The sequence below is a fragment of the Brachyistius frenatus genome, unplaced genomic scaffold (assembly GCF_029030835.1).
Source record: "Brachyistius frenatus isolate BFR_SWC_R1_liver_20210118 unplaced genomic scaffold, ASM2903083v1 Contig_272, whole genome shotgun sequence".
Lineage (NCBI taxonomy): Eukaryota > Metazoa > Chordata > Actinopteri > Embiotocidae > Brachyistius > Brachyistius frenatus.
Window position 1 is genome coordinate 88,840 of NW_027210871.1, and position 25,491 is coordinate 114,330.

Genomic DNA, 25,491 nt, shown 5'->3' on the forward strand with positions numbered 1-25,491 from the left:
AATGCATGTTTTAATATATATAAACAAAATCCTAACCGGAAGTTCTGTTTTTCCGAGCTTGACGCACTGACCTCAGTCAAGTCCTCTCAACTTGTCACTTGGATCTTTACTTCGGTCCGTTTTCTGCAGTCTCAGTGATGGAGCGGAAAGTTGCTCGCGAATTTAGGCACAAGGTAAGGTTATAAAAACATTTTGCTCTTACGACATTGAATAAATAGCTGTTAAATGAAGCTCTTTATCTACCTGGTCGTTCCGTCGCTGGCTCAGGTGTCTGTTATCCGGTGGGTCAGACACAGGCCTGCCCGACAGCCAAACCAAAAACATAGTTAAAATCACTCGGAAATTGTTTTTAAGAGACTTCTTTTTTTTAAAGACCGAATAAAACATATAGTCTAATTTAGAAGTAGTGTTGTAGTGATTTTAAGTATCACTCATTACTAATTTACATATGAAGGAGATATAAAAGAGATACACACAGACATATTTTAGTTGGGCCAATTCTTTTCTTAGACCTAAATTAGTTGCTATTAATGTTTTTTTCATTCACCTGAAATAAATGCTCCTCTTGTATTGCCTGGGATTAAATGAATATCATATCTTTTTGATTTTATAAGTCTGGCACCTGCTGTGTTTGATGACACTTAGTCACTACATGACCACAATTTTGGGTTACATCAGATCTTCCTATTTTCTTTTAAAGTTTGAAAATGGGAAAATACTATAGGGCATTGATCTTGTGTTTTTACCATGGCTGGTACCTGTTCTTCCCCAGATAAACATTACACAACTGAGGTGACTATAGTCAATCAATAGCAATAAGAACTAAAAAATGTGTTTTGGCTCAACGATACAGAGTGAATTAAATTAAAATTATACCCTGATCTGTGGTTGGTGTTTGCACATTTACAGCATTAGGTTTAGTCCTGAAAATAAGGTAACAATAACAGAGGAAGGGAACCTGATATGTCCGGGGCATTTTCAGCCCCAGAGCATGCAGGGATCACCACACAGCCATATGTGCAGCTTGTAAGCAGGCAAGCAGGATCCATACTGTAAGCTCCTCACAAAGGGCAATTTAGCATTAGATAATGAGTCAGATATGAGCAGTTGAGCGAAAGAGATGGGACAATCTACGGGTTTAATTAGAGGAGGAGAGGACGACATGCCACAATCGGGCTTTGTTTCTTTTGGGGACATTATCGTGGTCATTGAACCTCTGTTTATGTGTGTGTCAGTTTTGCCGTCCTAATTTGTTCTAAAGAATTAGATTATTGTTTTTCTCCATTGTACAAAATGCGGTTTAAAGGCTGATTTGTCTGCATTCTGTGTATGTTGTAACAGGAAATGTTAGTGTGAAAACAAAACTCATCTCTAAATCATTGCCTCTCAGAGTGGATATCTGACAGATGGGTGATATCCAACCGTATTGGTTTATGGTGCCAAAGTCTGTGTGTAGCTTTATCGGACTGACTGTGTGTCACTGCCCTGAGACATTTATGACGGTCATAAAGACTATGTCACACACACCCTGTTGGCCTGCCTTCACTTTAACCCCTACATGAAATGATACAGAAATATCTGAATATCCATGAGCACATGTGTTTATATGCTACTTATTTTTCAGAGTTTTGATCTCAGGCTTTTAAAGAGTATTGCGTGCGTGTGTGCGTGCGTGTGCGTGCGTGTGTGTGTGTGTGTGTGTGTGTGTGTGTGTGTGTGTGTGTGTGTGTGTGTGTGTGTGTGTGTGTGTGCGTGCGTGTGTGAACGTTAGGTGTGAATGTTCATCTCTGTTTGTGTTTGAGATGTAAGGTGACACTGCTGACCTTCCTATTACAGCCTCTCCTCAGCTCTACTGCCATTATTCCCTCCCATTGGTTTGATGGTTAGGGCAGCCCTTTACACCTGCTTTAGTCCAGGGAGCCTCACTGTCCCAAACCTTTAACTATACACTCTCTGACTCTCAACTCTGGTCTGGCGTCAGGGTCTCAGCTAAGTTTGGGACACATTTAGACGAGGTAAATTTAAAAAAAAGAGTGAAATGTGTTATATCAGCGACTGGCCGAAACGTTTCCTCAAAACTATCCTGCTACATCTGAGCCGACATCAGGTTTGTATGACTCCCACACACACACACACACACACACACACACACACACACACACACACACACACACACACACACACACACACACACACACACACACACACACACACACACACACGGCTCGGCCCCCGTGGCGTTGGCAGGACCACGGGAGAGAGATACAGTGTCAGTCAGAGGCCTGACTGAAGTAGGATGGTACCAGATGTTTGTGTTGTCTTGCAGGTGGAGTTGCTGATTGAAAATGAGGCAGAAAAGGATTACCTATATGATGTCCTCCGCATGTATCACCAGTGAGTACCATCTGCCACTGCTCAGCGTGGTTGCAGTGTGTGTGTGTGTGTGTGTGTGTGTGTGTGTGTGTGTGTTATGTTTCTCCATGACTAAAAAGTTGATCCAATATATTGTTTCCTTAAATAACTTCCACTTTGTGCAGGAACTGATAAAATGGGTTATAGTGAAGCCTCTGTGTGTTGACATGTGACCCTTTGCTGTATTTCCAGTGACAGTAAAATCCTGAAATAATGCTTCTCATTGACTATAAGTATTTGTTGTATTATTTCCTTTGCTTCGTTAGCTGCAGGTAAAATGATGCCCAGATGTGTTTTCACCAGCTGATGTCTCTCATTTTTTTTAAATACATTTTCAGAAGCTTTTAGTCTGGTCCGAGTCAGTTTTAATGCTCACAGACTTCCAGTTTAAACTCTGTTCTCCGTCATGGTTTCTGATAACAGCCTGGCCTCAGAGGGCTCGGGAGATGGGTGGATTGGAGACGGGTGGGGGGGCTTAGAGGTCTAGGTTTCAATTAATCTTTGTAGAGAGACAGAGCCCTGTGGCCCCATTGGTTAAGCCTCTGATCAGTTTCCACTGTGCTCCGACAAGCCTGGCCAGTTATCAACAAAAGCTCTTTTTATGTTCAACCTATAAACGGGGCTAAAATGGCACGTATGAATAATTCAACAAGCAGGCCACGTGTACAGATTTTATACAGTGGCTTTTACTTTGCTGCTTTCATTGCTGTTCTACTTCCTTTAATTGTATTAGCATTTAGATGTTATGTTTTATTTTATTGTACTGCTGTTTAAAACAGAAATGGAAGATTAAATGGGAGGTTGGCAGGTCTCAGAGAGTACTACTGGTTTGCCAAAAAAAAACTCTGATAAAGCCTTTCATGGCTGCAGAATTAGTCTAATAAATTGTGTCACTTTTTAGCTTCTGCTTACACTCCTCTAAAACTGGTTGGGTCATCATGGGTAATGTAAGAGCCACAAGGAAGGAGGATATACAAAAAATGACATCTCTTGTTCTGTTGCATTGATTTAGATTATTTAAACTGTCCCTCATGAGTGTGACATGTTGTAGTGTATCGCGGCTGAACAGTTATTATAACTTGTACGACTATATTTCTGCTAGAACTAAATTGTTATTGAGTTAGAAAAGCCCCTAAAATAGCACCTTCGGGAGCTTAAACTCTACAGTGTGGTGATCTTGGGTGAATGAATCCTTGGGCGATAGTAGAGATTACAAAATTAGATAATAATCAAATAATAAAATCAATAATAAAATCGGAAAATAAATGTACAGACAGTTAACAAATCTAAGTTTCAGGGTCAAGTTTCCAATGTTGCTGTATTGGATTTCAGTATATTGTCTGGTGTTGTCGCGCGATTCTTTCTCAATTCTATTTCATTGTAGCTGATGTTATTATTTATGAGCTAGAATCAAAACCTTTTTATTTCCTTAATCTGCATAAATTCATCTTCAGCACACATTCCCACTACTAACCCTGTTTCTTGTTAACATTTCTCCACTTCTTGCTCTCTCAGGTCGATGGACTTGCCAGTGCTGGTTGGAGACCTGAAGCTGGTAATCAACGAACCAAAGCGCCTCCCGCTGTTCGACGCCATCCGGCCTCTCATTCCGCTCAAACACCAGGTGGAGTATGACTTGCTCACCCCTAAGAGGTCACGGTGAGTATAGCGAGGCATTTTATTAATCTTTTTTTTTTTTTTTTTATAAAGCTTTCCCTTTCTACATTTTCTGCAGCTCACACATGCTGTTTTATATGATTGTGCAGGAAGCTCAAAGAGGTGCGTTTGGATCGGACACATCGTGAGGGCCTCGGTCTAAGCGTCCGAGGAGGGCTGGAGTTTGGCTGTGGTCTTTATATATCACAGATAATCAAAGACGGACAGGCCGGGAATGTCGACCTTCAGGTATGTACGAGTTATATGTAATTTTTTTTTTAAATTCCTTTTTATCGGTGCATATCTTTCTTAGACTTTTACAACACAAAATGCAGATTTGAGTTAAAGTACTAAATATTATGTAGAATAATGATGTTGTACTTATAGAAGCAGACTAACCTTTGACAGTTCTAGTCCTAATAAAGTATACAACACTATTTTTATTCACGTTTGTTGTATATGTGTGTGTATATATATGTATATATTTTAGTATATTGTATTCCATTCATTTGTTTGTATTAGTATATTTGTTGGTTACCCATTGTTGTGTTCATTTTTTTTTTCATGAACTGTGTCTCAGTGTCAGTCATACTAGAATCCACTAGGTGGGGTAAAGCACCATGTTTGTTAAAGTCTCAGAGCATGGATGTCTGTCACTTACAGTCCTGCTTTACCCAGATTTATCTTCCACATTGGAGATTACTTCTGTCATGAAAGATAAAGTGAATGTTCTCTTGTTTGGATTGATGCTTTAATCCAGCCCACATTTGTGCCCTCGGGCCCCAATACTGGGTTTATTTGGCCCTGACAAAGGCCTGATGTATGTACCTCACATGGTGTTTAGAAAAATTACAAAAGTAATCAAAATTTTAACAAAAAGCTATAATCAGAATTTTCAAGTACAGTTACTTTTTTCAGTTTCAAATGTGTGATTGTAAAACCAGCCCTGCTTAGTGTGTAAGAGACAGAGGCATATAAACTAAACATCTGACTGTAAATCACTTGAACTAAGAAGAGCCTCATTTAAATGACTTAAACGTGTATAAAATAGATCAATAAATACATAAATAGTAGGTTTATGGAGGAAACTGATGACACAGTTCATATTGTGTACAGTATATTAAACAGACAGGGATGTCAATGTTGGAGTAGCAGTAACTTAATCTGGCTTGCTATTGTAGAATTAAAATGTGTCCACAGTAATAATATCCCCTCCTGTGTTGATTTATAGGTTGGGGATGAGATTGTGCGCATCAATGGGTACTCCATCTCCACCTGTATCCACGAGGAGGTCATCAGCCTCATCAAGACAAAGAAGACTGTGTCACTCAAAGTTCGGCGTACGTCAAATTTACTTTCCAACAGTGGTTGCATGATTGATCATCTAAATAAAAATGAATAAATATAGTTTAAGATCAGTTGTGTTGCTTATTTTGCACTGATGTTTGTCCTTCTGTGCAGATGTGGGCATGATCCCAATGAAAAGGTAAGATCTCTGCTGTTTGGTGAACAGTCAAGTCTGAAGCCATGCAGTAGAATGATGTGACTGTACTCTCATTGCTTTTTATAATCTCTTCAGCTCATCAGATGAACCACTCAAGTGGCAGTTTGTCGACCAGTTTGTGTCTGAGTCCGGGGTCAGAGACAGATTTTATTTTCTCTTCATTGCGTTTGTTTAACAGCCACCTTTTGATTTTCCGTTATTTCATTCTTTCTCTCTGTACCACTCCAGGAGAAAAAAAGCAGCGTGGCAGGATTGGCGTCCATTGGAGGGAAGGAGATCAAGGAGAAGAAGGTTTTCCTCAGTCTTGTGGGCTCTAAGGGGATGGGCATCAGCATCTCCAGCGGTCCAACCCAAAAACCCGGTATCTACTTAAGTAATGTCAAGCCAGGCTCCCTTTCTGCAGAAGTTGGACTTCAGGTGATTTCTAAAACAATTATAGACTCTAACACATGTTTACATTCATAAACCTTCCTGATGTGACCTGCATCTGTGTCTCTGTGTAGGTTGGAGACCAGATTGTGGAGGTGAACGGTGTGGATTTCACCAACATGTACCACAAAGAGGTGAATTGTGATTATTTATCCACTCTTATTAATGTTAGCTTGAATTCAATATCAGAGATTAAAATTAAAAAAAAATTAAAAAAAATAGTTTTAGCAGCATTCTGATGCTTGTAGACATTAAGCCTCCCGTCACTGCCAGTGTTTGTTCTCAGCTTAACTCACTGAGCTGCAGAACCACAGCCATATTAGTGTTTAACTGGCCAAAAATCCTTCATATGGCTGATGGAGAAAACAAAGCTTGCAGTATTTAACAATATTTGCCTGGAGTTGGGTATAATTTACACGCTGATAAATACACACAGTACATTCGTCACGAAGACCTTGGAGTGCCGTCCTTTTAAGAGATTGTTAATGTATTCGCCTTTAATTTTTTCATTAAATATATTTTAAATATTAAGAGCATTATTTGATTTTTTTCTGTTATTGTATTTTCAGGCTGTAAAAGTCCTGAAGAGCAGCAGGAGTCTGACCATCACAGTTCTGACAGGAGCTGTAAGTACTCTCTTTTTGCGTCGAGTATTTGACTTATGCTCTTTTTTTGCAGCTCGCCTCATAAAATTATTTTTTTGCTCATAAAACTCATATACAGTAACTTTAATTCGCTCAAATACACAGCATTTAACACCACAGAGTTTAAGACAAAGTACACATGATTGTATCTGCATATGAGACACTCATCTCCTTATGTAATTATAGATTATATAAATTATATATAATTTGATTGTATAATAACCCAGATGAAGTGGCACACATGTTGCTGTGGTTTTCATCCATGTAGGTGTTTGGATTTGAAGGGATTTCCAAGACATTTCTTCCGTATTAAATATGAGTGAAATATGAGAACTCACAAAGTGCTTCATGACTTTTAAAGATATGATATTGCCATTGAGGTGATGGCAAAACAAAATGCTGCTCATGAAATGGATGGAATAGTTGCGTTTATTGGGTTTGCCATTATTGAATAATATGTAGATAAGGAGAAACCTGAAATTTTGATCATTTTACCTTGAAACGTCTACAGAAAATGTGATTCTGACAAATGAAAACAGTTGAAGGATCATCTGTCATCGATGTAGGAAAACAAACATTTGTCTCCTCCTGTTTGTATTCCTGCATTGCGAAGAATAATGTGCCCATTTGTTTTAAAGACATCACATTACTTAGCTTGTGACTCAGCCCAGCTACTGCAGGAACAACATGTATCATCAGTCAAGTCACTTGGCAGGTTGTTTGCTCCGTGTCTGTAACTTAGACAAGCTGTCTCGTCTTATTAACTGTCTTACCAGGTGCCTGTCTGATGCATTTATCTGCAAGTATGTCTTTGTTTGGACATGTCTGAATAAAGAAAAGTAAAGTAAAAAGTACAGTCTATAATATACAGTATATTTACCACCAACAAGGAGGTTATGTTTTCAAATCTAAGAGTTATTTTTCACTTTCATTAACATCACAAGATAGGACCTTACAATCTAGTAGAGGAAAGTACAGGTAAATAGTTGTAAAACTTGGGCTATTCTAGAAGTACAAGCACTAAACATCACAATCCATCTCCATGGGTACCATTAATCACTCTTCCAGTAGTACTCTGAGACAGTGTTTTCATTGGGGAGAATTGGTACAACAGCTGCGATGTGAGACTTCAGCTGGGCACGAGAGTATTGTGAAATCATTCTGAAAGTGAAATAGATGGAAACAGATGTAGTGGTTGCGATTGCAGACTTGCATTGTAGAAGAGTGGACGATGGGCCTTGCTGAAAGACTATGCTCTTCGAGTGCTCTTATAGTCATAGTATCAATCTTATATGTTTTTGTGCCTACATATACTGTACAGTGGGTCCAAAACTCTGGGACCACATCATAATTCTGCCACATTTTCAAAATTTAAGGATTAAGAAACCTTTAAAAACACGAGAGGTTCTTTCATGTAAAGTGAAGCATAAAACTTCAAGATTCTGGACTATTTCTAGGTCAGCAATCAGATTTAAGCTAACGCGTGGCAGTGACCACGTCAGTCCTTTGTGCAAAAAGTCGGATTTCTTTGAGATGTGTCCTTTCATTTAATATTTTGAATATATTTCAATTCCAGTAGGCATTTTGCATTGCATTGTGTCTAAATGACAGCCAAGACGTTTGAGGACTGATGTCTTTCCCTGATTATCGTCCCCGGCTGTCGTCCCTCTTTCAGGGTACCGAGTTGTTTATGACAGATGAGGAACGTCTTGCAGTGGAGGCCCAAAGGGAGCTGGATCGGCAGGAGCTGATGCACCAGAAGAGGGTGGCACTGGAGACCAACAAAATCTTAAAAGAGCAGCAGGAGTTGGAGAGACAGTAAGCGAACAGCACAAAACCTCTAATTAACGCAGTGCAGATATTCTGCACTGTGGGGGGTGAAATGTGGGAGTTACATGGTCTGTTTTATTATACAAGATGCTGACTCCATGCTAGTTGGCAGGATTATTGTCTCTTTCACTTTATATAAACTACTTTGATCTGACTCAGTTCAAAAAGATGTTGGCACTTTACCTTTAGATCACAGCAGAGAAAGTCCCAATAATATGAATCAAAAGATCATTTATTCATTTAAAGCACTATATAATCAACTGTTACAATTACTATGCATGTGGTGAATATTTTGCAGAAAACAGACATTAACATGAGGCCTCCAAATATGAACGTGCTGTTCCTTTTTAATTTATGAATGGAAAAGCATTAAGTGTTTGTGCAAGTTATTTTCAAAATATTCAAAAGTCAGTGAGCTGCAACTACAACTAGCCACAACTGTACACAAATGATGCTCTGTAGCTTTTATTCATTTTCAGCTGGAAGACAATTTTTTTTTTTTTTTATTGATCAGAGAGCGTTGGTGTCAGATGCAGCTGAACTCAATCTGCCCTCAGAAACATTTACAAATTGAAGCAACAACTGGGTCCAATAATCCATCACGTGACAACAAAGTTGATGACTCGCATTCACCTGATGTTTTCCAGAAATATTTGTGCAGCCTCCTCTGCATCCAGCCTCCTGAATCACTGTCGGTTACAAATTCTGTATTTACATTTTCTTTCATTTTCCTTTGTGAAGCAAATGAGATTCAGAAATCGGAAATGCGTCCAGATCGATACAAAAACTATTTACGAGGAAACCAGGCATGCGTTTTGCAAACATGCGTATCTACATATATCAGATACAAAGAAATATGGGTAATGATTTTACATCTGAACAAGGACCTTAGCTTGTGTTGCTCTGTAGTTACATCACCGTAACCTATACATTTACTGTATGTTCATTTTACAAAATCACTTGTAGATTTGTCAGGTGCTCATAAATTCAGAGGGCACGCTCCATTTTATCAGTGCTTTGATGCCAACAGCATCTTGGGATAAATCATGTGACTGCATTTCATGTGTCTCAGAGTTGGCACTCAGTAGCAGCCATAAACAGGATTAAAGTCATATATCCTGTATTTATAGCCCTGTTGTTTTGTGCTGAGACCTGTGTATTTTTCGATGTGGTCAACAGGAGAAAGATGGAGATCTCTCAGAAAACTGCAGAGGAAGAGGAGCGCTACAAGATGGAGATGGACAAGTACACCACAAATATTAGTTTTTAATTGCAATAAAGTGGGAATTTAATGTTGTTTTCACATGTATAAAACATGTTGCACCTCTATAGGATTGCGGCTGCGGAGAGGAAACACAACAGAGATTGGGAGGAGGACTGGGGTAATAAAGACAGACCCAAGAGCCCGAAGAGCCCCCGCACTCCAAAGAGTCCGTCACCTGCTGTACCTGAGATTAAAACCAGCCCGACTCCAAAGGCCAAGAGTTCACGTAAGGACACAGGACAGGATCTTCCTGAACTGCATGAATCCTCTGTTTACAACTGAACTCACTTCTCCTCTGAAACCATTAAGTTTCCTGTGTTTCACCTCATTTACCCCGTTTCTCTGCGTGCTCTCGCTGTGTGCTGTGCTGCTTCTTATGGCCTCTCTTCTAAGATGATGCAACCAGCTCCTTCACTGAGGGAGATGAGGAGGATGATCAGGACAAACAAGTGAGTCTGGAGCCTCAGCTGTCGTTGTGACAGCTACTGTAGGAGGATGTCTGTGGAAACACGTGTACACAGAGACAAGACAAGTGCTAGATTTCCTTTGACAAACGAAGTGTAGCCATGGGAGACCGTTTCTTTCAATTACTATGTTAGTTATTTAACTTGTTTTTTTATTTTTCCTTGATGAAAGTTAATGACACTCGTAATTTCAGCTTCCCCCCACCCCCCCACCACTTAAAAAGCAGTTTGAATCTTCAAGTCTTAAATGTGTTGTAGCTTTTTCTCAGAGTGCCTGAATGCATTATTCATGTTTCTCTCTGAGTGCTGTGTTGTAGCTCTTAATGGTGTGGAGGATATACTGCATGGAGGTTTGCTGTCACTGTGGCTAATTTTTGGTTTTAATGTATTGATATTTGTGAGAGTGACCTTGTGTTCATATCTATCCTTAGCATTTGGCTGGTTTTATCGATATGAAGGGAAGCTGCCATCAATACGAAAGGTACTGCCAGTTGTGTGTGAGTTCAGTTTGCTGTGAGAGTTCTGGCTACAAAGGAAAGTTTTTTTTTTTGTTTTTTTTTTACCAGTCCTTGTGCCATCATGCTAAAATGGCAGTTACATTTTTTTAAGTTTGAACTTTTGTTCCTTTCTACACGACAGCTGTTTGCTGGGTTTTTATCAGTCATACATGGTGTGGTGTCACTAGCTGTGTTTGTATGTCATGCTGTGTGGTTTGGATTGGCACGTTTGTCTGTCCCCTGCGTTTTATTATTGACATATTGATGACACCTCAGAAAGGAGAGAAGAAGAAGAAAAAGAAGAAAGTGTCCAACACAGACACGCTGCAGGAGCAGAGGAAAAGCAAGAAGGAGATGGAGTTTGAGCTGAAACTCGCCAAAGAGAAAGAAGAGATGTATGAACGAGAGAAGCAACTTAAGATCAACCGTCTGGTTCAGGAGGTATGAAAAGAGAGGGATCAAATTCAAGCAGATTTACTGTATATTGGACAGTTTCAAAATCGATTAAACTATGTAATTTATTTATGTGGCTCGCAATTTTTCCAGTGCAGCGCTTTTGTATGCCTCGGTTATATGAAATGTGAGCGTGTGAGGGACTGACTCCTGTCGTCTGATGCTGCCTGGCTCTGCCTCTGTACCAGGTTTCAGAGACGGAGAGGGAAGACCTAGAGGAGTCTGAGAAAGTGCAACACTGGGTGGAGCGTCTTTGTCAGACTCGGTTGGAGCAGATCTCATGTGTGGAGAACGAATCCCCAGAGGTACAGAGTGAGACCTGCTCTGTCAGAACTTCTCCACACTCAGAGCTCTTCAACAACATTATACTGTTTGTCATGTGCCATTTTTTTTTTTTTTTTTATTGTTAAAAGGACACGAGTAGCTAAATTATACAATGATAGGGCAACTTCTCAACATGTGAGCGTATTTGTTGATGCTCCTGCAAAAACAGTTAAATCATGTTTCAGCAACTGAAATCATAAGAATAGTACAGACAGAAATTAGAACTTCAAAAATGTTAATAGGTCAAAAGGAGGATAAAGACGTTAGGTGAAATATGTGTCGTCTCATTGTGACTTAAAGCTCTCCCCGCCACGCTCTCCGGCCTCTGAGCCGAAGGTGAAGCGTTTCGCTGGCGGCTTCCACCTGGCCACTACTGATCTGGATGACATTAACCTGGACGAGGTGGACCAGAGCCTGAGGGGCCCTCTGAAGAGACTAGCCCCCACCCAGCCCAGCACTAGCCAGCCTCCGCCTCCCTTACCTCTACCTCCACCCTCACCAAAACTGCACCCCACCATCCCCAACTACCCCCCTCCTTCCTCTCGAGTGTCTCCACAGCGCCGGCCTCCTTCTCCACCCGGCGCCAGGAAACCTCCCTCCACCACAACTACTTTGACCAACAAGGGGCGAAGGCCTCCTCACCCACAGCCCCACCCTTCACAACCCCCTCGCCCACCTTCCTCCCACTACCCTCCCCCCCCTCAAGCGTCGTGGCCACCATCGTCCCCTCAGCCGGCTCCACGGCCTCCTCCGCCGCCGCCACCCCCTCCTCCTCCGCCACCTCCGCCTCCCCCTCCGCCACCACCGCCACAGCACTCTGAAGACAGAATGGGCACCCTCAGTGGGTACCGCCAGCATCAACACCATCACTTCCAGCATCCTCCCAGTCCTCCAGAGCACAGGAGCGAGTGGGAGGCGGGCGGATATCTCCCCAGAGGAGGGATTTACTCATCTAACACCAGTGAAATGTCCTACCCCTCCAGTCCAAAGGTTAGAGCTCCTCATGTGAGAAACATGATACGTTTAGGCCTGCTTTTCCAACTTATGAGTCTGTTTTGGTTTTTTTTCACTTTTGGAGTGTTGATTTTCTGAAGAAAAGCAGAGACATTTAACCGCTCTTTTATGCTTAGCTGTGTGGGCATGTTGTGTTTTTTGGGATGTTTTATGCATGAAGAGAGAGCAATTCATTATGTTTACATTACTGAACTGGGCAGTTAGTTGTATATTTGTAGGTGTGTGGTTTGTTATACTGACAGGCTTGTTGAATGGTGTGCACTGGTAGTATTTAAAAAAATCAATGTGTTTGCTCGCGTTCGTTTGAAATATCAGCTATGCTCTGATATATCTAAGAGAGTGAGAGTGGATCAGGCTGTGTGTTGCACTGATATTCCCACAGTGCTTTCTGTTTGTGCCAGAGGGCTGAAAAATTCATTGTATTTCACTGTGGTGCAGGTGATGAGAAATACTTCCCATGCCAGTCGTATTTCTTCTTCAAGCGGCACCCTGGTGAGTCTCTTCCTGAAAAAATCATGTTGGCTTTTGCAATTGTCCCTTGTGTTTCTTATTTTTGTCCCAAGGATGAGCTTCACGAATTTTTTACAATCCTAAAAGAAGAGACTTTCGCTGTAAAATGAGTTGAGTTAATGACCATATATTTAAATGCAAACCTTAACTCAGCTATTGCTTGGAAACGTGATCTTTCACCAATAGCAACTAGCTCCCAGTCCCCCCAACCAGCGGCGTCAGATGACCCCTGTCATGTCAAAGCCCGTCATGCTGCCCCAGTCGCAGACCCACCGACCAGATCCACACAGACCTGCACTGCGTTCTGATGGCCTGGTATGAAACACACCACCCTGCAGTCATCCCCCTCCTGCAGAAACCTGCATCAAATTTAATAGGGTCATAAAGCATTCAGACAACTGACACAGCGTGCCATTAGCTGACTGAAGTATTAATTCCTGCCTCATTTTCAAGTCTGTGGGAATTTTGAAGACTCTCCAGCTTTTTCACAGAAACTTTAATGGCACTTATGTTTGGCTGGTCAGCCTTCTTTTCCAGTAACCTTCTGCCTCACTTTAATCAGACACCTGAGGACCCAGTACACCCACATATTTCTACCTGTGTAGCTGGACATGAAACACCATACTGAAAAGCATTCTAACAATAGCAGCTGCAGCAGGAGATGCAATAAATCATTCACTTTTCCCCTGACATGTTTTACCTCGATTGTATGAGTACGGCAGCCGGCGTTCAATATTCCTACATACACATTTCTAATTTCTTCATTCGGATTAACACAAGCACTGTAGCTTATTTTGAGACCCATTGGTCATCGCTGTGATTTGGTGAAAAGTCAGACAGACTTCAAACTCTGAACCAGAGAGCAGGGCAGTTACACACGGCTCTAAAGTCACTCATTAAAATGTATAGAAAGCAGTTCAAGCACAGAAGTGATGGTTGTCCTTGTTTTATTTTCATGTAGTGGTTACCTGGTCTTGTGTTTCAGCCTCCAGAAATGTTGAAACGGATGGTGCCTTTCAACTCATCTTTTAAATCAAACAACAAACGACAAGTAACCCACACCTCTCCCGTCACCCCCTGTTAGAACTGAGTGCTTTTCTCCTGGTTTTCTTTTGTTTTTGTTTTTTGTCTCTATGCTCACACATCAGGTTTTTTCATGGTTTACTGGAACCTCAGGGATTTTTCTCCTCTTTTTTTTTTTAATGATGCAACCTCTCTGTTGGCTGCAATGCTGCCTTGTGATCCAGTTGTGTGTAGCTCAAGCATGACTATGTTTTTCTTGATTTGGAGCAGGCAATAATATTGTGAACATGCAGCTTGGGAATGTATGTCACATTGCTTTGGTTTTACGGCAGTGGTTGCTTTTAATTTATCGCTGGCAACAGATGGCTTGACATAGAGACTGTCCCATAAAGGCTAGCAGTGTGCTAGAAGAAAGGAGGTGGTCGTTTCACCTTTTCACATTCACTTTGCTTAGAGACAGAGAAGATCTATGCAAGTAGATTTATCTATTATTACAAATATCACATCAGTAAGATTGTTTGTTCTGATTTCAGCTGCTGGCTCCAGCCACAGCAAAGAAAAAAAAACTTATATTACAAAGTTTTTTGTTTTTTTATGTCATAACTTGGAGCATTTGCGTAACCAGAGGAAATGAACTGTGAGATTAATGTGTGTTTATTCTGCAGGAGGAAAAATGTCTCTCGGAGTCATTATAGCTGAATTAATGGGATGTCTTTTCTCTAAGAGCTGGGTTCTGTTTCCGTCCCATGAAATTAAATAGCCGTCGTCTTTTGAGTTACTAGGGATGATTTTCAGCATGTCCTCATGTTACTGTGAAATATTCTCGTCAATACTGAATTAATGTGAGGCTTTAACAGCCACTGTGCTTTTTGAATTAATGACTGTGAGCGTCTCCATGGTTCACCTTTACTGATTGTCAAAGGAAATCTGACCAGCACTTCATGCAGTGACTTGTTTCAGCTCATGTTCACAGAGATGTTCTGTTTATCAACTTTTTGTTGAAATATTGATCACATTTAATAAACTGCATGTTGATTCTCTTTTAGGGATTTCAGAAATACGTGGAAGACTTTGATCCCTACTCCATGGTATTGTATGCCTGGTCTTGTTAGCACCACATAAACTGCAGTGAATAAGGGGCAGTTTAAAAATGAAAGTGACAGTTAATAGAAACATTTTGTGTCTGTTACTACACAAGGATCAGTTCATTAAATAGTTAATTTTTCCCAAAATTACATAAAAGTTTTGAACCTATTTTGAAAAAATGTCCCCTCGGGGATTAATAAAGTACATACCTACCTACCTACCTATAGCAGTGTCTGAGAATTATGTTACAGAACAGATGCACTAAAACTGCCAATGCTGCAACCATTTACAGTCATATCACAATAGAATATCTCTATAACAGTATCACCTGCCTGAGTTTAGCATGCAAGTTAGCGAGACTTGACTTTTTCAATTTCTAAACATGTTAACTTGTGGTAGCTAGCTAATGGATTAAATGCAGTAAATCAAGTTTAATGAAATGGCTCCTGTATGAATAACAGAGATTGCCTGATTGTTTTCTTAAAGTCCTACAAAACCTTTACAAGTGTAAATTATTTCTGACTTCATACATACCATCCAAGGTTTATAACTCCTTAGTATGGTGCTACACATTTTCAGAAAGAAGGGAATCATTCTTCATTTTACCACCTCCATTTATTATTTTACTACTTACTATGCAACCACAGTTATTTTGTGCTTTTTAAAAACAAATTTGTATCTTCAATGATTTTTTGTGTTACAAGTTCTCATCGGAGCAGATCGCCGGGCGAGATGTGAGACTGCTGAGAATCAAAAAGGTAGTCACATCCTTCAGATAACTCAGTTTATTGATGAGCGGCATCTCTCTGATTACTTTCAAAGGAAGATATTCTTAAACGATGATGTTTTTGTTTATCGTTATGAAGGCTGGACAGCTTGACCTGGCTCTGGAGGGGGGAGCAGACTCTCCTTTGGGAAAGTTGGTGGTGTCCTCAGTGTATGATGGTGGCTCTGCCGATGAGCACGGTCGGTTCATTTTTTTTATTTGAATGCCTTAACCACATGACAACTTGAAATGCAAGAAACATTGCATTTACGTTGCAGCAGAATTTATTCAGTTGGATAAATATAAGAAATTATATTTTAGTGTCTTTCTGTGATTTATCAAGACATAAATAAGTATGAATTTTCTTTGGGAAAACTACTTTTGTTTTCCCTGACCATAACTTTTGCATGTCCTCTGATTCATACAGAAAGGCTTAGCTGTAATACAATAAAGTAGCACGTACCTTATCATGGTAGACCACTGCTGGTTTTGACTATAACGAGAGGTGGTGTACACTCAGCTGTGGCTGTCAGGCACAAGTCTACGTCACAACACCAAGAGACAAAACTGAAGGAGGTCGTTCACCAGCTCTCTGGCTGACTGCTGCAGAGATAGATCGTAGCTCTGATTGGGACTGCAGCTTTGGGATGACACAGCTGTCACTGTGGCTGTATGCATGACTGTGCTTTGGTTGTTATCATTGTGGCTGTAACACAATCATTTCGAAAAGGTTCTTGCCGTGACCTTTCGTGTGCCACTAAACAGTAATTCTATTTTTATTGTTAATGTCTGCACACAAAACTCTTGTTGTCTCCCTTACACTCAGTTTCCAATTATGCTTTGAAGCATTTCAAATAATTTATTCACATCATTTATATTAAGGAAGCTAAACTAAATACAAAATATAAAAAAACAGTACGCACCTAATTTGGCAAGTTTGTTTAAATCTCGTAAGACAATGCACAAATGTAATATTATTAATATTTGTATGATAAATACATTCATTTTTCTAAAAATCACTCATCTGTGGAATCCAAAAGCTTTGTGAATACAAAATAAGTCACTATATTTACACTGTGTACAGAATGTGGCTATATTTATAATTAATTATTACACAATTACTGCCTTCACTCTGAGTGTGTTTGGTAGTTAAACATCTCTGCTGTGTGTGTGTAGGTGGGATTGTCCCCGGGGATGAACTCATGGCTGTGAATGGGAGGATCCTGATCGATGCTACGCTGACTGAGGGACAAAACTCTCTGGCTCGAGCCTGGAACGGTGGAGGGGTATGAGTCCGATTTCAAATCAAATGCCACGCTCCATTTTTTAAAATGGATATCATTCACATTAGTAGGCACAACAGCAGCATGTTTTATTGATTACAGTTAAACCCTGAATGTTTGTACATATTGTAGATTCGATTAAGCTGCTTGAGTTCAGTCACATACAAAATTAAAGTGGTTTTTTTCCCCCTCAGGACTGGATCGATGTTGTGATTGCTGTGTCCCCTCCGAAAGAGTATGAAGATGAAGTGTAAGCATTCCTGTTATTATTATTTATTCAAATATAGCATTTCTAACGAACAATTTAATGAAGTAATGAAGTTGGTTCAGTAGTTTACGGCTTGTGGCTCATGTATCTGTGTGTGCGCATGTCTATCCAGCCCTAAGTCAGCATCAGTCAGTCCCACTGTGAACAGAAAGGTGTTTGAAGGCAGTGCAACACTGTACAGACACGGCTACCTACTTCAGCACTAGCCCTCCCTCTCCTCCCACCTCACCCACGTCCCGGTAATCGACCTAGTCTTCAAACCTCCTCTTCTTCCCTGCACGTCAGAGGGGATGTTTGGTGTGGCATTTTGTTTTATGTTTAGCCCCATTTTTTTTTAAATTTTGTTCTTGAGGACATGTGACAGTCTCCCTGCCAATCAGAAGTCAAAGAGAGCTGAGTGTTTTAGTGTTTGTGTCTTCGTCAAACTGTCAAGATTTATTTCTTACTGTTACACCTCGGCTACTTCAATGAAAAGCTAACTTGACAGTGATCGTATACACTGTATACAACATGCAGTTTCTTCTGTTTAAATTGGACCCCAGAGCGACATTTGCACTCTTCCACGATAGCAGTCATGCTATTTGAGTTAAGACAGTGACAACTAATGCGATCTGTGAACCGTCCCACCATATATCTGCCAAACCCAACCCACTAAGCCATATATAAACACTGTAAATGTGTGGCCTCTGTGTTATTGTCCCATGATGTCAGGTCATGGCCACTTGTAAAAGCAGCGTAGGACTCCTCCCAGCCTTCAGCAGTTGTTCTGATTGATGTTGTTCACCGGGACTGTTACATGTTCTGCAACTTCATTTGTTGGATCTGGGTTGTTTTTGGTTGATGTGAAAGTTAAACAAATGCCAAAGAAGTAGGTTTTGTATTTCCTGTGCCACAAACAGGAAAGAAAGGACATATTTTAATATGTTTTAAGTTCTATTATTTTTAGGTTCTGATCATCTTGTTTCTGTAAACCACCTGCATGTGTGCTTGTCTGATGTGCAGTGACTAAAGCAAGAACAGAATAATGAAAACATGTTTTGCCAATGTAGTTCATTTGATTAAATCCAGCAGCTTTTACTGCATTTGTTTGACACGAATGAATAATTCACAGTAGATCTGATAGAATTACATGTTATTGATCAACTCTTCTCTATTCTCCCGCAGGACATTCTTCTAGTATCATCAACAGCCTGCCAAGAAAACCAGAATGACGAGAAGAGGCTTTTTTGTCTTGATTCCTTCAAGATTCAGTCTTTTTAATTGCAGCAGCACACATTCACTTGATAACAAACAAACCACAGATGGTCTTTTTATTTTGTTGATCTTTGAGATTGAGCCTCCCATCATGTATTAAAGTCCATCAAAGTCATTCAAATTACAGATTTGAAAGTTTTCCACTGCCTTGAAGTGGCTCAGTTGTAACTCGACACCTTCAGTAAGGGCGTGGATCTGTGTGAATATACAAGTCGTCCATACCTCCATCTCCGCCCACCCCTCCGCTGGTCACCTGGTCACTTTCCATGTTATGGAAATCCCCACCTTACAAGTTGACTGGATTGGTTTCTGAGGATTGTGACATGAAATCCTGACTTTCTGAATCTGTGTGTTTGAGGCTGTCAGACTGTCACTGCACTTCCAAAACAGAGATGCTCAGCAATGATGTCGAATGCTTATTTAGTTCATGAAATGTCTTCTGTCATATAAAAAACACAACACGGACATGTTAACAAGGTTAAAAACTCAATTTTCTTCAGAAGTGATCTTAAAGATATTGACAACAGTCAGTATGAATTCTCACCGTGTTGCTTTAGTTGTTTCCAATAATCCTCATCACCTCTGTCAAGCCTGGAGATGGTTGATCCTGCTAATCGGTCCTTAAATGTGCAAGAATGAAGCAGGAGTTAAAACAGGGAAACTGTAATCAATTGAAACTCTCTAATCTGTGTTTAAGAAGCCCAATAAAGGACTGCTCAGACTAGAAAAAGGGTTCTGTTGTGCACACTGATTTTTCTGCTCCCCTTTTTTAAGAGCAGTTCAGACAAAGTTAATGCAAAGTAACATTTTCAGATTAGATTTTTATGCTTTGTCATTATTTATTTTTTGATCAGGCAGTGATTTCCAGTATTTTGTGTCCACCTTAAAGCTAACAGTTGTTTTAATTTTCATAAGAAATTAGCCTGTTTTCATTTCTTGTTTACATCCATTTTTTGATGTAGTTCGAACTCACTGACTGACACTGTAAAATACGTTAAAACCTACAATAGTTTTCACATTTTTTTGTTTGTTTTAAATGGGGATAAACAATGTTCTAAACAATTAAAAGGAGCTTAAGGTAAATTGCTTAATTAATCTTTGCTGATCACCGTCTCGCTCTCCATTTGTGCATCGATTTACTTCAGCCACTGGGAGTCATCGAGTTTAATACATAAATGTCCACAGGGGGCAATAGTGCTCCTTTTTGAGTAAAGAATGAGAGATTCCTGAGTGTCCTCATAATTCTGATTTGAACAAACCTCAGGGTCACTAAATGGGCCAAGATCAGAGTTTAATCAGTGTGGGACAGGTCATTGTGGTAAATATGTATTTTATGTTGGTTAAAAAAATAAATAAAAAAAAGGGTGATGCCCGGCGTTGTAATGTTACATGTGTGTTGCTTTGCTGGACCACATCCCACTTGTCCCTTATGTAACGGCTCTCCCGATTCATTGTTGCATACGTGACTGCTGTCAGCTACGAGTTTCAGCGTCACATCGCCGTGGCGAGTTTGGCCGAGCAGCCCCCTGCGACGACGGTCCATGACAAGAGTACAAAGGTGGCCTCGGAAGATCGGCCTCCTTCTTCTTCCTCCTCCTCCTCTTCCTCCTCCTTCTCCTTCGCGGTACCCGGGTTCAGCACCGTGGACAGCTCACAACCTCCACCCGTGAACCGCCAACGCCTGCAGGTCGGGTGGTCAAACGCAAGTAGGACAGCGAGAGGTCGGCCGCACTCTGAACACATGAGAGACTGCGTTTTGCGATATCTGCTTTTTTTTTTTTTTTTTAACCTCCAAGCGACGCATGTGGCAACCCTGAAGAGTGTTGCTGAAGGCAGAGACGCGAGGCTGAAACGATGATCTCGAGATATAAACCGGTAAGTGCTGCCACCTGCTCTGCCACTTCAGTCCATACTTTTATGTTGAATGGGAGTTGAACTGCTCTGCAAGCATTCAGTGTTCCTGCACAGTGAAGCATTAGAGAGTTTATTCTTTACCCAACGAAGTATTTCTCATTTACACATAACATACAAGTTATATACACATGTAGACATACATTTTCATTTAATTGCATGCATGATTTTACAGACCTGATCTGGCTGCAGATTAAGTCTTAGCTGATGATGTTGCAAGTCAGTTTAGGTCATGTTTAGTCAATGTGTGTGCTGTAATGGGATCATACATCACTGGGATTCACCTCTGGGCTAATCTTCTGCAGGCAAATTATAAGAAGATGTAAAATATTGGGTGTGCTGGTTTTGCCGCAAGGCTTTGTCTGTGATGACAAATTATTGCTGCCAGATCTAGAGCATTTTATGAAAAGCTGAGCTGTTCCCACAAGTAAACACCCCACCATCACCCCCCCCCCCTTTCTCTAGGAACAGGTGAGAAATAGCAGACAAATTCACAAAGATGCCACGAAGTGAGGAGTGATTCATCATTCACCTTTTACCCTCACTTTACTCCTTCAGAACAAATCACATCACTACTTTCTGCAAACACACAAATATTCTTTCTTGCTATTTGTATTCGGTTGGTGTATTTGTATCTGGTGTTTTATGTCCACAAAATGGCTTGGCCTCTGTTTTGTTCTGATATTTCATAAATCTATTGTTCTTCATTTGTTCTATTGCTTTTTCCTTTCTTCGGGACTCTCTTAGCGGCTGCCGCTTTTATAGACTAACTCTCTTTATTTCTGCACATTGAAACTTCACCTCTCCCCGGGCCATTCAGACATGTCTAGAGCTAATCTCTGATGTAGGGCACCACAGAACTATAACCCAGCCTGGTATCCCAGCTGGAGGAGCAGATAATATAATCGGTGCGTGATATAAAATGTATCTTACAATGAGGCATTGATGCTGGGAGGTTATATATTTGAAAGAGCAGATACTTTTGAACCGCAACTGACATTTTTCTCTGCTGTTTTGATTCACAAATTTTGTTTGTTTGTGTAAATATCAGTCTCCTTTAATGTACTCCAAACCCTGATTTTTCCCCAAATGTTTACTCTCCACTGATCTCCTTTTTCATGGGATAATTGATGTGTACTGGAAATGAGTGGACAGGGCTGCAGTCGCTGTGAACGCATCTTCTTGGGTGTTGAAATGAAAGATGAACTGAAATTTCACCACTTTCAGCTATGTTTGGTGTCACTTTACCACTTCCTATACAGTGCTTCCAAAATAGCTGCTAACCTTCACCGGTCATACAAACTGTGTATTGTCTGTGCGAAAAGCATCTTAAATGATTAAATGATTCATATTTTTCGGACACTGGTATGTGCTTGCAGTGCAAATCCACTGCGGTCTCTTTTTTTCTGCAGGTTTGCATTGTTTTCATGTTTCAAACTCCACTAAAAACAGAATGCAAAACACATGGCAGCTTCACATAGTTAAACATGTACACTCGTTTTCCCTAAAATCACATTATGCAGATGAATATAAGTCCATGATTTCTGCTGCCACTGCTGCAATCAAATCAAAACCTCTCTGCCTGGATGAAATAAATGTAGATTTGCAGAAACGTTATGTTTTATGCCTTCACTGCTCCCAGAATTACTGTGCACCATGATGTAATAAAGTCATAGGAACCTGCAGTATTTTTGGGGGAAATGGCAGTGAGTATCTGAGAGCTAAGACAGGTATGTCTCTGAGCAGTTTTTAATGGCTCTTTGAAGAACGGCGAATGGTAAATGTAAACCTGCAATCAAACGGACATTTTGAGTTTTCAATTATTAAGTGTCTATTTCTGTTAGATCGCCTTCAAGAGTATTTTTCATTATTTTGATGAGCCTTTAGCAAAGGACCACGTTTGATAAGTGAAACAGAATTACCCTCTAAATTATATTCTGTTTTATATTGTCTTTTAAATCATTGTTGTTAAACTATAGACATTATCCATGCATGTCAAACAGCAGAAAACTGTGTGTAAACACTCAAACATCTCATTACATTTAATCTTATCTCCTAGCTTTTATCATGTGAAGGTCAGAATGGCTTGGATTACTACATTTAACACAAATCATTTTATCCACTAAGAAAATACTTTAGCTCTCTCCCAGATGGATTATTACAATCTGCTCCCATGTGGCTCTTTGCTGATCCATCTGAACAAGTCAGCTGCAGCTGGATGTGTCCCTGCAGGATCGGACGCACAAGGCATCTGTCCCAAGAACTTATGAATATTTTATGCACTATTTTTCACTTGTGCAGTCTAATTATTCAGTCACCGTGCTCCTTCTTGCTTTGTACGTATAATGTTGAAAAGGGTTAGAATTACATAACTCCTGAAAATGTGGTGTCGGGATTTAGGTTATATGCGCTCACTCATTCTTCACACGTACCTCTTCATGATGTTCGCACCATGGTCATCCAGCTGCCGTGCTCCACCATCTCTCTCTCTCTCTCTCATTCTGTCTCTTTGTCTGTCTCTCCTCTGTCTCTCTCTCTCTCTCTCTCTCTCTCTCTCTCTCTCTCTCCTCTGTCTCTTCATCATTCACAGTTCCCTCCCGTCTTCACCCTCCTACCTTCAGTGGCTCCGTCTCTCAGTCCTCCAGCTCGCCTGCACACTCTTTCCCCTCTGCTCTCGTCTTCCAAGGTCGTTTTGAGCTCTCATTTTCAAAGAGACAGGAATAGCAGGTGCACTACAGAATGCCGTCGCTGCTTTAGCTGTGTGTGTGTGTGTGTGTGTGTGTGTGTGTGTGTGTGTGTGTGTGTGTGTGTGTTTGTGTGTATGAGCAATGTGAGCGTGTATTCCAGTGGAGTTGTCCGCAAGTGAAGCTTCCGCTTTAGAGGATGTCTGCAGACTGCGGGCAGACGGGTTGCAGATGTTTCTCTCCAGCATGGTCGGGAAAGCAGCTTAGACTATTGGAGAGGAGAGGGAGCTGCTGCTGCACTGGACTGTGATTATCCCTGACCCTTTCTTCCTTCCTCCTTCCCTTTTCCTCCTCTCTTTCACTGGAGCTGATATTTGGGAACTGGACTAGAGAGGGAACAGGAAGGACGTCACTTTGGGATTTACCGGGATCTGCTGAAGACACAGCCAATGTTCCTTTTGAAAAGGAACCTCTTCTTGTAAATCTCTCTGTCTCTCCTTTGTCTCTGGTCCTCCTCTCCTTCTCCTCCTCCTCCTGCTCCTCCTCCTCTTCCTATTCCTCCGGCCGGTTCCCCGCAGAGTCCCGGTTCCACCATGTCCTTGGCGTTCTGTGGGAATGAGAACAACTCGGTGGCCTACAACGTGGATGGGGGCGTTCTGAACAACGGTTGTTTCCTGGATGCGCTCAACGTGGTGCCCCATGTTTTCCTTCTCTTCATCACCTTTCCCATCCTCTTCATTGGTGAGTGTCGCTGGGAGGTGAGATCCTCAACCTCTTCGTACCCCACCTTCCTACACAGATCACACACTCAGCACAAGTCCACATAGATTGATGGATATTCATCTGCTCTTGTCCGTTTTCTCTGTGTCAGCTTGTTTACATTTGCATGTGATTAATTCAGTATTGATTCACCTAACCATTATTTTATTGAGCTTCTTTAACTGTACATGGTCTTCCCAGAGTTAAAGCACCCACAGAAATCTTTAGGTGTGAGGGTTAGACAACAGTAGAAAAATCTGTCTCTTGAGTTGTTTGATTTAAAGACATGATTCTTGAGCTGCAAGAATTTCTGCAAGTGAATGCGAGTCCCCTGATGAAATGTAGCGCACAGAGGAAAAGAGATGCTGGTTTTAGGTTACACTTTGTTTGCCCCCCTCTCTGGTTGCTGGCCATACTATTAGTGTCATCACCGGTGTGTAACAGACCAGCTCTGTGTCGCTGCACACTTTTCTGCTAGTCATGCTCCAGCCTCATCATCTGCCCTCTCATGTCAGTGTGTGTGCGCACCGTGTGTGTGTGTGTGTCAATTTAGTGCCCTTTTTTGTAAAGCAGGATGACATTTTGTCTGTCTACACATTGGTTTGACGCTGGCTTTGTGTTCCTGTTGACCACTGTGTTTGTGAAAGCTTCTAAATTGCTTAAATTCGCTTTTCTTTTTGGAATAAGATGATAAACTTTGGATTTTTGATATTGGTTAAAGAAAATAAGTAATTTAAAACAATGATAGACAAATGAATGCAATAATATGTACTATAGGATTGGAAACAATATGTATGTCTACTTTAGTGACATTTCCATTGAATTTTATTGTGATAGAGTATTTTTGCATTGTAATATTGCTACTTTTACCTAAATATTGAATCCCCATACTTCCTCCACCTGCGGATGCTTCAAGAAGATATTCCTGCCTCCATAAATATTTCTTCTCTTTCCTTTGTGAAATAGTGTCACCAAATATAAGATAATGAGCAGTCTTGAAGAAGGAAGGCAAACACACTCATTAACAGGGCAGTGTGAGTCTGTTGTCAAATGATGGTCCTGCTGTAAACTGCAGGGATTTCTCTCTCTCTTCCCTGTCGCCCTGAGCTAATGTGCTTTCACTAACAACTTTGGCAGCGAAGACAAACCTCAGGGGTGTCAAAGCTTTCATGTTCACCTTCAGTCACATCACAGTCCTGTTAACAAACTCTCTTCTGCACTCCATTGTGTCCTGAAGCTACAGTATTTATCATCTTACTCTGTAGAGTGCTGGCTAATAGTTCACCTTGTCACATCAAGGCTACAAACACAAGAGGATAATGTGCATGCGTGTACCATAGCACCTTAATAAGACAGTTTATCTCAGTTTTTCAACTATTAAATCTGGATTAATCCTATTTTCCGGATTACCCATTGTTGGCTGAAGGTAATTCATTTAAATTGTAATCAAAAACTC

The 25,491-nt window shown here is 40.8% G+C and overlaps 2 protein-coding genes and 1 long non-coding RNA gene across 8 annotated transcripts in view; 2 read left to right on the plus strand and 1 right to left on the minus strand.

Annotated features, from left to right (window-relative positions):
* The first annotated feature begins 92 nt into the window (after positions 1–92).
* Positions 93–18,675, plus strand: ush1c (Usher syndrome 1C). 2 transcript variants are annotated; one of them, XM_069721763.1, is made up of 26 exons: positions 93–173; positions 2,327–2,394; positions 3,928–4,071; positions 4,179–4,317; positions 5,300–5,408; positions 5,530–5,554; positions 5,648–5,705; positions 5,801–5,989; positions 6,076–6,135; positions 6,571–6,627; positions 8,321–8,463; positions 9,655–9,720; positions 9,808–9,965; positions 10,635–10,684; positions 10,977–11,141; positions 11,342–11,458; positions 11,778–12,467; positions 12,930–12,983; positions 13,188–13,316; positions 15,071–15,112; positions 15,815–15,868; positions 15,977–16,076; positions 17,053–17,162; positions 17,354–17,409; positions 17,540–17,666; positions 18,592–18,675. In XM_069721763.1, the coding sequence occupies exons 1-25, from the start codon at positions 138–140 to the stop codon at positions 17,631–17,633; spliced, it is 2,913 nt and encodes a 970-aa protein (XP_069577864.1). In that variant the 5' UTR covers positions 93–137; the 3' UTR covers positions 17,634–17,666; positions 18,592–18,675. The 2 variants fall into 2 exon arrangements, with proteins under 2 accessions (XP_069577864.1, XP_069577863.1); XM_069721762.1 differs by lacking the exons at positions 10,635–10,684; positions 10,977–11,141; positions 11,342–11,458; ... (2 more) ...; positions 13,188–13,316; positions 17,540–17,666 and adding an exon at positions 10,133–10,188.
* Positions 18,676–19,032: 357 nt separating this feature from the next.
* LOC138634690 (uncharacterized) lies at positions 19,033–23,490 on the minus strand. The gene is made up of 3 exons (XR_011312011.1): positions 23,208–23,490; positions 19,226–19,301; positions 19,033–19,120 (listed from the first exon to the last, which is right to left on the minus strand). It is a non-coding gene; the product is annotated as an uncharacterized lncRNA (long non-coding RNA).
* abcc8 (ATP-binding cassette, sub-family C (CFTR/MRP), member 8) overlaps positions 20,179–25,491 on the plus strand; it is a 55,202-nt gene continuing 49,889 nt past the window's right edge. For 3 of the 5 annotated variants that reach the window (XM_069721748.1, XM_069721747.1, XM_069721749.1), the window contains exons 1-2: positions 20,180–20,556; positions 23,855–24,017. In XM_069721748.1, the coding sequence (XP_069577849.1) occupies positions 20,536–20,556; positions 23,855–24,017 (184 nt within the window). In that variant the 5' untranslated portion in view covers positions 20,180–20,535. Of the gene's footprint in view, positions 20,557–23,854; positions 24,018–25,491 lie in introns of all 5 variants that reach the window. The other 2 variants (XM_069721746.1, XM_069721750.1) reach the window with 1 other exon arrangement.